General features: G+C 40.9%; 1 protein-coding gene across 6 annotated transcripts in view; it reads left to right on the forward strand.

Annotated features, from left to right (window-relative positions):
* The window catches only part of AFF2 (AF4/FMR2 family, member 2), a 501,113-nt gene extending 486,739 nt beyond the window's left edge, over nucleotides 1-14,374 (forward strand). For 5 of the 6 annotated variants that reach the window (XM_011971245.1, XM_011971244.1, XM_011971247.1 and 2 more), the window contains 3 exons: nucleotides 631-683; nucleotides 7,268-7,458; nucleotides 11,128-11,435. In XM_011971245.1, coding sequence (XP_011826635.1) covers nucleotides 631-683; nucleotides 7,268-7,458; nucleotides 11,128-11,249 — 366 coding nt within the window. In that variant the 3' untranslated portion in view covers nucleotides 11,250-11,435. Of the gene's footprint in view, nucleotides 1-630; nucleotides 684-7,267; nucleotides 7,459-11,127 lie in introns of all 6 variants that reach the window. The other variant, XM_011971246.1, reaches the window with a different exon arrangement.
* Nucleotides 14,375-15,395: the final 1,021 nt, after the last annotated feature.

Raw genomic sequence — 15,395 nt, forward strand, 5'->3', positions numbered from 1 at the left:
ATACAAGGAAGCCCATCCTTTAAACCAGCCCAGTTCCATCAGAGGAACAAAGGCATGTTTAGTATTCGATTGCAGTGCAGCCCTGGACCAGTCACTTTGTTAAATAGGGAAGCTCTTTAGCCATGAGGGTTTCCATGTAAATATAGCAAATCAAGGTGATTCCTGAAAACAAACAAACAAACAAATGAAAATACTGCTTGGCTTTGACACATTCGTGGATTATTAGAAATGACAGCTCACTCTGCATCCCAGGGAAAAAGTTTCCAACTGGAGCTAAAGGTGAAAAGCTTACTTGTACTCTGAAGAGCTTGTTTTGCAGAATAAATTTCAGATGAGGATAATTAAACCACTTCTTGGAGAACCGAGTCTGATTTCACTGGGCCTTTTAGTGTATAAGATCTTTCATCAAGTGACTTTCATGGTCCTGATTGGAGCCCACTAATTATCCTAACCAGCTATTTTCATCGAGTGTGCGTCGTGGTGTGCTGACGTGCACATACATCCCAGCTCTGCATCCCGAAATGCTGCAATCAATATTAATGTACTCTAAATCACACTTCCATCTGTTTCTGAATTAATAAAACACAAAATAGATGTCCTTATTTCCCTTTCTCTCTCTCTCTCTTTTAGCAAAATGCTTCAAAAGTCGCACAGATCCCATCTCCATGGGTTGGCAATGGAAAGTAAGTATTTTGTGAAAATTGCTTTTTCATGAAGATGAGTGATTCAACAGACCCCAAATATTTTGCAGTGACAAGTCAGGAGTGAAGGTCCATTCTAGAACTACAGTCATTTTTGTGCATACAAAATTCTAGCCAGGCTTTGGCTAATGGCAAGACAGAAAAGTTTAAAAAGATGTGGTTCAGAGTTATTTAACTATTTGATCTTTAAGCCAAATTATAGCCATAAAAGTATCTGCTAATAAGATGGCAAGCACCATGCCATTTTAGAGAGGCAGGATAAAGTTAACTCCACTGTGGTGATTTTTCAATGATTCATTCAATAATGAAAGACCAATGAAATATTCATTGATATATGGTAAGTGCTGTTTAATAAAACCAAAGGCATAATAGTGCTGAAAATGTGAAGCCACTTGGTCAGCCAATTATCCAAGCCTTCATGATAATTTTTATATTAATACTAAAATGCCCTAATCGAAGATAGAAAAGCATCCACTATAATACTGATCAGAGACTCAGGGAACTCACCTGTGCCTGAGGCCTTATTTAGAGTTCTATCTGCTTGGGACAGCTCAGTCTTAGCAGCAGTGGAGTAGGGGCCCAAAAACTGTTGACCTGGTGCTGAAGCTGCCCTTGGCTCACAGGGTAAGCTAAGAGGGCCCCTTCCTCTCTCTGGGCTTGTTCTTTATCGCTAAAATGAAGGGGTTGGACCCAATGTCCTCGAAGGCCCACTGAAGAGATGTCTCTTATAGAGAGTCAGTTTGAATCCCAGTTCTGTGTCAGACGTGAAGTTAGCTAAACTTGCCTGAGCATCAGTTTCTCCTCTGATTCCCAAACACCCCTCACCAGCCCAAGCCCACACCCCTCAGTGATGGGAAGAGAAACTAGATGACTGTGGACATAGACCATTTTATAACTCCAAGCTGCTTTTTCAGTTTTTCATCATTTCAAAATTCCTGCATCTCTGATCAAAATAATTTCTTCAAGAATAAAACAGTCTCTACTGCCACTTTATAAATATCTAGAAAACACACTCCAAAAGCAATGTGACAATGAACTCTACTTTGAAATCATAAAAACATTCAGTGCGAGGGAACAGATCCATTGAAAACTACACATTAACTCAATTACTGCATTGAAAGGAAGCACTGTTTAAAATGTTGAATTGGGTCTTACTCTTATATTGACGAACAAAAGGGAAAGAGTGCTTGTCCCTTAAGAGAAAAAATAAGTTCAGAAAATAAAAATAACCAGAGAAAGGCCCAGAGAAAACTGTTTTCTCTGAGCACAGAGTAAAGTAAGGGCAAGAGCAGGTAAGCAGCTATTAAAGGATCACTGGGAAAAAAATGCATTTTTTGTTTGTTTGTTTGTTTTTGTTGTTGTTGTTTTTCTTGTTGTTGTTTTAATTCTGAAATGAAAGAACTCAAACACAACCTAAGCTTGTGAAGTTGCATGAAAAGCCTCCTGAAATGATTTTTAAGCAGATTTTGCATGAAGAAAGCACATGCCCTTTGGTAGGTCACAGAGCTTTTGAGTGAGGCAACTCAAAACAGTCACTCAGGGGTTATGTCTCATTCATTCAGCAAATGCTTTGCATGCATCTGCAGCACGATGGGCTGGGGATAGAAAGCTGAATTTGATATGGTCCCTGCACTCCAGAAGCACACAGTCCAGTGGAAGGAGGTGACAGGTATGAACAAGGTGCTATGGAAGCCTAGGAGAAGGAGCTTAGGGCTCCCTGCATAACCAGGAAGGGCTTCTTGTCTGCAAGCAAGATTATGGCTTGTTTCCCTGTGAATGAGGGTGGTGTCCCCCATGGAGGACTCTCACAGCACCTTCCAGGAGCAGCACCCTCTGACTTCAAACCCTCCTAGGCTGGCTAGCAATTGGGGAAGTCAGTTGCCCAGAAGTGGTTAAGGGCTCTGCAGGAAATTATATGGAGAGATGAGCAGAGGGTTGAGAACAGACATTCAGGAACTGCTTCCATGGAAGCTGGGGAAAAGAAGTGCAAAGAAGCAATTGGAAGAAGAAGCAGAAAAATCTGCTGAGTTTACAGCAGGGGCCAGGAAACTTTTTATTTAAAGCATCAGACACTATATATTTTGGGCTTTGTGTCAAGAGGTGAAACCAAGGCTACTATGAAGAAAAATATGAGAGAACACAAATTTTCACAAAATTGTTACTGATAAGATTCAAAATATAATACCAATTATGTATAATTTTTGAAATACAAGTCTATTGGTAAGAAGAATGAAGAATATAAAATTTTTTCATAACATTTTGCTTAATTGGTGTTCAAAGTTAGTGTCCCCTCTCAACAAATTGATTGCAAATGTTCATCTTTTGCAAACTATTCAGATCTCACAGGCTGTACAGAAACACAAGATGGGCCAGATTTGCTGACTCTTGATACAGGGTTCTGGAATCCACATTATGCAGAGTCTAAAAAGGCTAAGCAACAATTTCGAATGTCACAGAGAGATATTAAAAAGAACGAAGCCGGGCAAACATGGATGGCAGTACTTTGAAGTGACCTGGTGGAATGGAAAGAGAATGAAAAGAATGGGCTTTGGAGGAAAATGGACCTGCTATTAGATCCTGGCTTTTCAGCTCTTTAGGCTCTGTGGCCCTCAGGACGGAGCTGAACTTCTCTGAGGCCAGAAACAGCGGCAGCAGAACTTTCCCTGCAGAGTTATGATGAGGCTTAGACAGAATATTGGTGAAGCCCTGAACTATGCTTGGCACACAGAGACTGTGCAACAAATGATGGCTGCTGCAGCTACTGTTGCCATGATTATTGTTGTAATTGTTACCTATTTAAGTTAGAAGGGATAATGATCCCGCCTCTAGAATTCCCACAGCACTTGGTTAGCACCACAGTTTTGGCACTTACCCTAGATTTCCAGAAAAGAAGGTATTTTGCTCCTCTATTAGACTCTTTGCTCTTTTGCAATAAGTAGCCATCCACCCTATCATTCCCCAAGTATGTATTGAGTTCCTACCTTGTGTGAGAGACTCTGCCAAGCCTTTTGTAGATATACTCCCTATCCTCATGCTATATATGCTTTTCTCCTTCTACCTTCCAGAGCACTTTATATGTAGTAGATACTAAATAAAGAATAGAAGCAAGTCATTCATTTATTCAACTGGTGTTCATTGAGAACATATATGCCAGACACTGTTCTAGATACTGAAGTATGGCACAGAGTGAAATACACAAAACAAAACAAAACAAAACAAAACTGCCCTCATCAAGGTCACATTCTGTTAAAGGAAAAAGATAACAACAAACATGTGGCATACTAGGTGATGGGAAGTGTCATGGAGAAAACTGAAACAAGGAGGGCAGGCAAAAAGGGCTGCTGAGGATAGGGGAGGGAGCAGTGGTACCATGCTGAATCTTGAGTAGGGATGTTAGAGAAGGATGATGGTAGAGCAAGCCATAACAATACTGGAGGAATTTCTTCCAAGCAGAGGGATGGCAGCTGCCTCTGAAGCAGGAGGGAGCATGCCTGACAAGTTCAAGGAACAGCAGGGCTGGGTATGGCTTATAGGTGAGAGGATGGTGGGTTGGACCAGGGTGGTAGTGGCAGAAGTGGTGAGAAGCATGTGCTTCTGTGCACATGCTCATTTGCATGTGTCATGGAAATATGGAGAAAAGGGTGAGATCTGCAAGTAGATAGACACAAAGAACAGTGATGATTCTACGCAGTGATGAAAGCTAAGTCAGAGTTGGAGAGCATACTGAAGTGAGTGGGCCCTGCATCAGCCCTCTTGTAGCCACAGCCACAACTTCTTAGGCAGCTTTTCATTTAATGAGCACAATGTAGTGTGCAGACATGCTCATCAGAATATGTCAGACCTTAGAGCCTAGTGTGAGAACAGTAACAATTGAAAACAGACACTTATCCTAGCTCTTCTTGCCTCCACCACTGAGTATTTAAAATAAATAAATTAGAGAATAGTAGGGGGGAAAGTCCCCAATAACCTTTCAGTGTGATAAAGTAAAAAGGGCTTTTCAAGATGTATGTGATAAAGAGAGATGATTTGGTTTCTCTTGTGACTCTTGGACATGATTGGAGATCATTGCCTTTTCTTGCAGTCAAGAAAAGTAAGGCCGAGCAAGGAGAAGGGATATGCTCAGGGGCACACAGCAATTTTATGGCAGGGCCAGGGCTAGACACCAGATCTCCTTGGATTCCAGTACCTCTTTCCCTGAACCATGTGGTCTCCTTTTTTTTTTTTTTTTTTTTGGAGATGGAGTGTCACTCTGTCACCCAGGAGGCTGGAGTGCAGTGTCTCGGCTGCAACCTCTGCCTCCTCAGATCAAGCGATTCCCCTGCCACCAAACCCAGCTAATTTTTGTATTTTTAGTAGAGACAGGGTTTCACCATGTTGGCTAGGCTGGTTTTCGAACTCCTGACCTCAGGTGATCTGCCCCACTTGGCCTCCCAAAGTACTGGGATTATAGGCATGAGCCACTGTGACTGGCTTTTTTTTTTTTTTTTTTTTTTTTTGACACAGCCTTGCTCTGACTCCCAGGCTGGATCACAGTTGTGCGATCTTGGCTCACTGTAGCCTCAATCTCCTGGGCTCAAGCGATCCTCTTGCTTCAGCCTCCCGAGTAGCTGCAACTAGAGGCACACGCCACATGTCTTTCTAACTTCCTTCAACATTTGTGGCACATGACAGCTTTGTCATTTTCTTTAAGAATTACAAATGAGAAAGTATTTCTTTCTTGCCATGAATTGACATTTAAGAGTTAATGACTACCACTGGGGAAAAACACTAGGAAATAGCTTTTGCAACCTACCACAACAAAGAAACCCAGCTTTCACTGCCTTTTTGTCATTTCACTGTCTTCTGTGCCTAGACCCCTTAGCTTGGACATCTCCTCATCCCACTTCTACCTTAAGAATAAATCTTTCTGTCAAGAAGTAATGAAGTAGCTCAGAAATTATAAACATAGCAGGAACACTCTTGAATCCACTCACACCAGACAAGCACAGAGCAAGTGTGAGGACGAATTTGCTCCCTCAGACCAGACCAGAACATACCAGAAAATAGACTCTGTTTGCAGAAATGGTCCAACTCTCTCCTATAGCTGTAGGCACAGCCTGTGAGTCTCAAGAGCATTGCAGTTGTAATTGTTCCCAGATCTAGTCAGCAGCATTTCAGCATTTTGGTACGCTGCGATTGCTGTTTCCCCAAATCATCTGTATGTGCTGCCCATCAGGGTGCACACCTGTTCTGGGAGCCACCCTGGAAAACTAGAGTTGCCAACAATAGCAACTGGTAAGGGGGTGGGGGTGGGGCAGGAGACAGAGTTACTTGATTGTGTGATAAGGTGTGTTCAGAGGAATAAGGAAGAGATTCTTTCAAACATGCAGATTCATGGAGTCCTGAAGACGTCTTCCTTCCATTTCTTTTACTCACTCATTATGTTCTGTCCTGATAAATTGATGCGTTTGCCTGGGCAGATGTTCAAAGTGTGTCTGGAGGGGGATAGAGAAGCAGAGGGGCACACAGACCTTGCTCCTGCACACAGGAAGCCACCCATGCTTTAGTGACAGTTCCTGGGCAAGCCTTCAGGTTCCTTAGGTAGCCAGATCTAACCCTGGGCCCTGGAGGAAAAACGACCCCTATGCTGTATGCAGCCAGCAGGTGACTCCTTGTTGCAAGTATTAAAGAATGTAATGAAAATGTGTGTCTAAACACTAGTACTCTCTGAAGTGGAAACTCTGAAGACTTCTTTTTATAAATCAGCATGCAGGTAAATAGTCAGCAATTAACAGCCCATCTCTGTAGCATGTCTTAAAGAATCCTAAAAAGAGAGAATACTACTTTTCCCAGCTTCCCAAATACTGCTCCTTGGGGGGCTGTAAGAATTGCACTTTGCTTATTGTGGTACCTGTATTTGGAGCAAACTGACATTGTGGTTTCCACAAAACACTTTGATGATAGACCAATATTGGACATCAAGTGTTTTCTAACTGCTGATAGCCATTCCAGCAGCAGGTAGAGAAATCATCATAGCTCTGAGCTGGCTGTTTCTCTGAAACATCACAACACTTGTTATATGTATTCAAAGGAAGAGCTATATTTATGGGTAGAATTAATGCTGGAGAAATATCCACTCAGTCCTCTCTGGTATTTGAAGACAAAAGCAGTGGTGTGCATGGAGTCCTCGGTGGTTGTCAAAGGCAGTGGAGACTTTGGTGTTTAATGTTAGAAAGGAAGAAGAGTGGGCCTCATTCTATAGCCTGGCACTGTAGCTCTGGGTGGCTTGGTCAGATGAGGCAGGTATGGGGTGGTAATAATCTCTGTATCCACTAGAGCCTCTGGAAAAAGCTATTGTGTTGACAAAAGCTATTGCATTGACAAAAGCTATAGATGTACTGTGAGAAGAGTCAGTGGGATATAAGAACAAGCTCCACTCTGATGGGGCTTCACATATGTACACTATGCTAAACTTTACTCCGGCAAATGACATTCTGATGAGATCCCAGCGTGATGGGGGAGGCCTAGAACCCCACTGTCACTCTTTCCTACCAGCCTAACAAGGCCTGTCTCTTTCCATTCCCCAGGAACACTCCATCCCCAGTGTCTCTCAACAACGTCTCCCCCATCAACGCAATGGGGAACTGTAACAACGGCCCAGTCACCATTCCCCAGCGCATTCACCACATGGCTGCCAGCCACGTCAACATCACTAGCAATGTGTTACGGGGCTATGAACACTGGGATATGGCCGACAAACTGACAAGAGAAAACAAAGGTATGCTCATCTGTTCTACCCATATAGCTCACAGACCACGATGGAGTTAACTTCACTTTAAAGGACTAGAGTTGCACTTGGTGGCCTTATATCTTTCTGTATCTCTGATTTCCAGGACTTAGATAAGGGAAGACAGAGTTTGCTCAGGGCTGACACGGTGACCTGTTATTCCTGAAAGAGTGAAAAAGCCCTGGAATTTTGTCCTCCTTTAAATCTTAAACTAATTTGAACTGTGATGTGTTTTGAATTTCACTCACTGACAAGGATCAACACAGAGAAACAGAGGCAAAGACAAAAATAATGATTTATAAATTAATTATGATCCTGTTGGCTCCTGTTATTATTATTATTATTATTATTATTACTATTATTATTTTGAGAGGTGAGGTTGAACTAAGGCCTTCAACCTTCATTATAATTACTAGCTCCAGTTGAATACACGATAACGCAGCTTGCATTTGGAAGCAAGGGCCAAAGTTCAGCTAGTACTTTTCACACACTGATGACTGGGATGAAGAATCAGGGTGCTGTTCATGATGACACTTGAACTTTGTTATAAAACAAATGCAAAGAGGACCCTGCTTTACCAGAGTGAATCCGTGGTCTTTGGTGACTCATGCTGACATCTGTGACCTTAGCTGTCATTGAGGATCACAACAAAGCCTCACTATCCTAATGAAGGTGGGAAGTAAAATCAAACTGCACATTTGTCCCAGCTGTTCATTTGACTTGGCTGATTCTGGCCCCGCAATCACAGACTGCTCCGCACCAGTCAAGGTGGGGACAAATGTGGGCTACCCATTACTATTGTATCGCTGAGCATGGGGAAACTATCTCATTGGAATAGGAAGGATGCAGATTTTGCAACCCAATCATTTAAGTTTGAATCCTACCTGGGTCATGCATTACCTGGGCAACCTAGGCAAGTTAGTTAAATCTGTGAGCTACTTCCTAGCTTCCATCTCTATAATGGACATAACAGTGATGATGATGGTGAAACTTTCCAGAGGGATGATAGAGATGGGTTGAATTAAATAATAGGTGTAAAGCACCTAGTATAAAATTCTGAGTCCAAGGTAGAAATTCTACAAAGATTTATTATCTTTCCTTACTACGTAATATTATGTATCTATATAACTCAAAGATTTTGTGGCTCACAAAGCACATTCCGTAGTTTGAGACCTCACCCCTCAATGCATCTATAAGCTTACACTGACTCCTGGGAGTATCTGCATGTATTGGTTCCACAGGTTTGTGCAGCAATTTCTATATGCCAGGAACTGCACTATTGCTTTATCATTTGTTGTCTCATTTGTCCTTATTTCATACATGAGGAAACTGAAGCTCTATGAGATTAAGAAACTCACCCATGTTATCACAGCTCTTGCTCGTTAGAAGCAGGAATCTAGAAGTATCTGATTCCAGATTCTCATCTCTTAATAGGCTACACTGCACATCTAGAGAACAAAATTAATGACAGGTCCTCAGAGACCTTTGGTGAAATCCCAAACCAGTTATCTGAGCAATGGATAATTATTAAATTGTCTACTTTTCTACACCTCTGGAAATTCAGAGACAACTGGCCTATACAACCAGAGTCATCCAGGGGTTCTAGAATTACAAGTGAAGATGGACACATCTTAAGATTTGTCTAGCATGTCTGCCTCCACTATTTCTCTCTTATTTTGTGTCAGTAACTGGAGGGCAGTTCAATATTTATGGATTTCCTTTATCATTGCATCCATTTTCAAAATCTGGTTATTTCCCTCTAAATTAACTTCAGAACTTTCCAGGAGCAATGTGGTGGCTGTGCTGAGGTTAGGGTGAACTGGTGTTAATCTTGTCATTAGCACAGTGTGTCAAAGAGTTTCTAAATTCTCTGTGTCGTTTTGAATGAAAACAACCCCGTCATTCTTGCATTTGGTTATGAGAGAGCAGAGAGAAAATATGTCCTGTTAATGTTGTCATTGGGGTTTTCAGTGGACGGGGGAGAGGACTAGTGTGAAATCTTCTGCTCAAAGCCTTGAGTTTCATACCTTGTCATTTCTGATCTACTTAGCTCTGGGAATTCTATTCACATCTACCTTGTCTGTATAGAAGTGAGATAACTGTGGAGCTTCCCTTTTGGTTGCAGCTCTGCATCGCACTGGAGACAACCATGTATTTGCACGTGTTTTACCCAGTGGAGATGGGTGAAGTTGGTTCTCCCAGTGAAAGGTCTCCACTCCTGCCTCATACTGCCCACCATGCAGCTGCAGATTACTTATTGTAGAAGGTTCTGGTGCTGAAATGAGCCAATGGCACTTATGCTGCCCCCTGGCCTTTGGTCTAGAAGCTTACCTGCCCAGCTGCTTATACTGTTCATTTGGAGCAGTTATTAAAATGGTGTCTAATTAAGAAAGCCAGAGAGCTTTGTACAGAATACCGAGGGAACATCCTGGCTCATATGAGGCTCACATTCATTCAACAATGACTAGGTCCTTAAATATTTTCCTTAATACTGTATTACATAGGAAAATATTTTAGATGCCAGAAATAATTTACTCTTTTATCAGAAGAAATTATTTTTATTGCATAGTACAGGTTAAAAAGTATCATATAATCAAATGAGGTTGACACCTAGAGAAGGATCCCATATGTTATATATAACATAAAGAATAAATGCATTGTTTGATGAAATTCCATCTCCTGAGTAATCAAGCACATGTAACCCATGCATGGAAATCACTTTCCAAGAAGGCAGGAGAGCATCCCATGTTAGGGCAGTCTCCAGTCCCATCCCCACACCCCACCCCCTGACACAGATTCCTTGCTGCCAGCCAGCACATAGGTGAGGCTGCTTCCTTTGCCAGAGAGCTCTCTCATAACCAAGTGCCAGGCAAATGAATTCATACATGAAAAGGGAACACCTAGCAAGTTTTTAGAGATCATATAGTTTTTCCCACATAGTACTTCTATCCCGTAAGGCAGACATTCCAAAACTCCAGTCACGCTAGTTAGTAGTGTAGCCTCAGGGCTGCCCCCTTCCCTAAGAGAACCAAGGGAAAATCAGCTGGGCATTCTTACCACTCATGTCCTAGGTCAGGGGCAGGAAAAGTTGTTAAGTGACAAGATACTTGCAGGCCATTTTCCATCCCCAATGAAATTGGTAAGAAGACTTACAAAATCAAATTCCCCCTTGATGTTTATTTATCTGTGGAGGCTGATGGCTACTATTAATGCCCAGATTCATGGGCCTTGTCTAGACCATGCCAAGAAAACTCAGTAAACTCGGTTCATTTAGACAAAAGGAAAAGAGGATATTTTCAATTCAGTAACACATTGAATGACAAACAGCTTGACATTAGATAGACCATGGCTCCCTATAATTTTGTGTAGAAATACCCTTTTCTAAATATAAATGTATAATCAATGAAAACATAAATTTATTACGTGCTGCAGAGTTTTTGGAGCTCACTAAAGATTAAAATAATGGGGCTTGATAAACTTGTGGAGTTTTGGTCTCCTAGTAGGCACTCTATAAATGTTTGTCGAATGAATGAAGGGACAAATGAATCACATTTCCGTTGTCCATGTGGTTGTGGTGTTGTGTGAAAGCAGCTTCTCAATGTGGTGCATATTTTCATGATATCCTATGAAGGCCTAACTGAGGACTGCTCTGCCTTTCAGAATTCTTTGGTGATCTGGACACCCTGATGGGGCCTCTGACCCAGCACAGCAGCATGACCAATCTTGTCCGCTACGTTCGCCAAGGACTGTGTTGGCTGCGCATTGATGCCCACTTGTTGTAGTGGGTGTTCTCCTATCTCTAGCATCACGACCCATCACTCTACCTCTACCAGCGCACTGATGGTCACTGGTGGAACTCCACTCATTGGGGAAAGTTCTCTTTGGTTATGTTTGTTTTTATGCTTCTTTTGTTATCTGTGAAAAACAGAAGTCATTGTAAGTTGACACTACAACTTAAGGGCAGTGTATGTTTTATTAGTCATTTTTTTTAGCATTTGATATGCAATCCTCAGATTCCACCATCTTTTTGTGCTTCATGGAATGACAGTCCCTACAATATTGTTTTAAGCCCACACTACCCAAAACAAAGAATGGGAAGCACTTGTGATAAAGACAGGCTCCTGAGAAATGCAACAAGTGGTCTTACATATACATGAGAACTTAGACACAAGGGACCATCCCCCAAACTATACTCTCATACCCAGAAAAAAACATATTTCAGAATCTATCATTCAACTTTTGTGTATCCCACAGATTCAATCTTCAGGTGAGAATTTTCATTGTCAAAACCCACTGGTTAGATGTAGCAACATCATGAAATCAAGAGTATCGAGAAAATAAATGAGCATAGCAATGCTACTCTTAAAAAGATGCTATGCCACACAACCAGAGGACTTTCTTGCTAGCATCCCTTTCCTTATTCCCTATGTTGTTAATTTTAATGATAAGAAGAAAGGGTGACATTTATTTTGACAAGTTTTAGGCATCAGCTGGCATCAGTATTTTTCAACTCTATTATTTGAAGTGTAAATCCTCACCTGGGATTCTCTGTGTGCAAAGCTCTCCTTTTGAGGAACAGTTTGGTTGATGCATGCTTTAGTAGCCAAAATGCTACACTCTAGACTTAGAGTTGGGAGTTAAGAGAGGTCTGGAAAGTGTCCAATAAGGAATTCACACCTCTGCCTCCTTTACAACAACAACATTTACACAGTTGGTAAGTGGGTCCATAACTGGCAGGATTTTTAAATTGTATTTTGCTCAAATCTATGGAAACAAAAATCAAAATCAAGTTATCACTACCTAGAAGTAATAATATACAGTTTTCTTCCTAGTGGCTTGAAAATCTGGACTTCCTCAATTATTATTTGCATTTTCTCTCTTATAGGGTTTCCGTTTTCTACTTTCTTTTTTCTCTTATCTGTGTTTCCTTTTCCTTTGTTTGGCTCATTAACTTTTGACTGAATTACAATTACTGATTTTATTAAAGTCCATATTATCATGAATAATTTCCATGAAAATTCCTAAGAAAACTCCAAACTCTCTAAATAGTGGTTAGCTTTTATTTTTTTTAAATGAGTCTTGGGGTAGTTTCAAAATCAGCTTCACCCTGAGATGCTTTGAAAGAGCCCTAAACATTGGGAACCATTCACCTAATTTGGAGATATTTCTCACTGGTTGTGACTACACCCTCATGATACTTTACATTCATTTTATGTCCCTAAACATCACAATGTAAATATCATTTTTGACATTCCAGCTCACCAGAAGATTCTTACACTTGTGGTAAACACTATCCAATGCATTACTTACTGGTAATTACCTGCTGGTATATAATTCCATGTAGCCTTTAATATGCTGGGTTATTAAATTCTGTTAACTGAGTTATGACCAGATAAATAATAGATATGCACATGAAAGATGCAAACTTGTATGATTATTAAAGTAAGCCATGCAGGTCCATGATAGAAACAGCAGGTGATGACTCTGCACTCTCATAGTCAAGATTAGATATATCCCCAGTTGCAAAACAGCCATACTTGAGCTGTGCTCTGGTCATCTTTGAGTTTAAGGCCCTTTGTTGTATAAGGCTGTGGAAGTTGTACTCCAATGGCTGAAGCCATATTGTTAATATGGCTGATGGGAGCATCCCAGCAGCTGAACCCAGCACTTTTTATGCTCCCACTGTGGTCGAGCTTTATGTTTACAGTCTCAGCAACAACACCTATGCATGCACACACAAAAAAATGAAACCTGAAAGAATCTTTTCTGAGCCTCTTAAAAGAGGAAAATGATAACATTAAAGACTCTGAACATCCAAGGTTGGTGTCACATATAAAAATTAAGCTGATGACTTTGCAGTGACTCAAGTTCTCTCTTTATCATGGTTTACCAGGTAGAGTGCTTGGCTATTACTATATAAGGAAGCCCACTGGCTTGACTTGTAAGTTCAACCTAAACCACAATCCTAGACCATTATGGATTTAGGAGTAGATTCTTGAAATCCCACATCCAGAAACTAGACGTTAGAATGTTGGGGCAGTTTCCTAGAGAAACAGGCATATTGCCTCATGGATGAAAGACTTGTAGTTCTAGTTTCAGTGACTTGTTATATCTACTTACATACAACAGGGAGGCAAGAGGATTCTCTGTCATCTCTGGTGACTGAGTGTAAAATATGTGCCAACTTGACAGCACAGTGACCAAATCTGACAATCGAGCTCTGGATCACCACTTGATTATGTAGTAGACTCATTTATAAAGCAGTTTAGGAACTAATTAAACATGGAGGATGAATTACCTTCCTATCCCTTGAGATAAGACATCTTTCGGTTTCATGATTAAGGATTGTTGCTGTTTTATAGTTGCTCTATTCATCACAGTGTAAATGGTGATGCGTGTCGTAGGTGCGCAGCTATTTGAGGGACTAAGGGATGGAGATATTCCGTCAAATGAATCTCTTCAGCATACCAGTTTGTGGGAGGGATATGAGACATGTGGATGGTAGTGAGAGATTGTGCCTCTAGATCTTGATGGAGGCGTAGTGAGACATACTTAAATAAGCACATGGAGGTTAGAGTAGAGGGCAGAGTAAAAGGAAGCTCCATCTGAGCAAGGACACCAAAAGATCTCAGCCCTGAAACTTGACCCAGGTAGGGCCACCACTACGCCTTCACTTGTCACCCAAGCTCCAACCACAGAGAGTTTGACAAGCTTGTGTTATGATGTTGACTTGGCTTTGTATTTTTAATTAACTTTGGATTTTTAGTGGTTTTGTCATATAACTGTCTGAGTTTGGTAGGTAGGATTACTTTGAAAAGGGTTTACTAGTGTGGTCCTCCGGGTAGAATTTAGCTGTAAGCATGTTGTTAGCCAGCCTGTAGACTGTTAATTACTTAATAATCTCATTGGAAAAATACTAGTAGTTTTATATTTGGATGACATAATTGGAAAAGCAGATTAGCTGCTACTACTTTTAAAAGACTTAAGGTCGGGATGCCTTTTTTTTTCCATGTAAGGAAATGAAAAGATCAAAATCTTCAGGCAATAAGCAAGTTGCAAAATTAGAAACCATTGCCTAAAATATGTTTTGTTGAGTTTCCAAATGGATGAATTTTAATTTGGACATTACATCACTAAATGCATTAGATTTTGTCTGCATTGGAAAGATACTTCTAGCATATCTTTCCCAAAGATATCTAATTTGGATTCTGTTTTATGCAAATTTGCATCCCGGAGGTTGAAGTTGGAGTTTGAGGTTGGAAAGTATTTTTGAAGGCAGAATCAATTGAGTTGTGAGGGTGAGGCCCTCACATACTTCTCAACAGACATGATAAAATTCACCTGCATGAGTTGGCAGGTGGGAAAACCAAACTGGATCACTGGGTAAGACTACTCAGTAAAGCAATGAACTGCTTGCTTAGAGAAGCATCACTATCCCCATTGAGAAAAATGTGTGGCAAGATGATACAGCTACACAGTATCAAATGAATGGGTCAATTCAGGGCCCCCAAATTTAATTCTGTGGGGAAAAAATATTGAGCCAGTTGTCAGTGTTCTGTTACACGACTGGCAGACTAAATTCTTCATCATTGTTGTTATTGTTGTTGTTTATCATTTTCACTCGCACAGCCTTATTCTCATAATTAAAATCTGATTCATTTTCTCTTTAGTGTTAGTAGACTCCAACAACAGAAGTGGCATCTGTGTATTGATAATCAGCATTTACCCTGGCAGGAGACTAATCAGATAGGCCAGTGTCAGACATTAATCCTACCGTCTGATATTTTTGGTGAAGGAAAAAGTATTAATTCTCTTTCCATCGTCCTCCTCAGAAATATAGAAGCCCTCTTTACCAATCATCACATTTTACTCTGTAATCTACCAGCTAAAAGAAAATTGCATTGTGGGGAGGGCGGAAAGGGGTGGGG

This window comes from Mandrillus leucophaeus, unplaced genomic scaffold (assembly GCF_000951045.1).
Source record: "Mandrillus leucophaeus isolate KB7577 unplaced genomic scaffold, Mleu.le_1.0 Scaffold994, whole genome shotgun sequence".
Taxonomy (NCBI): domain Eukaryota; kingdom Metazoa; phylum Chordata; class Mammalia; order Primates; family Cercopithecidae; genus Mandrillus; species Mandrillus leucophaeus.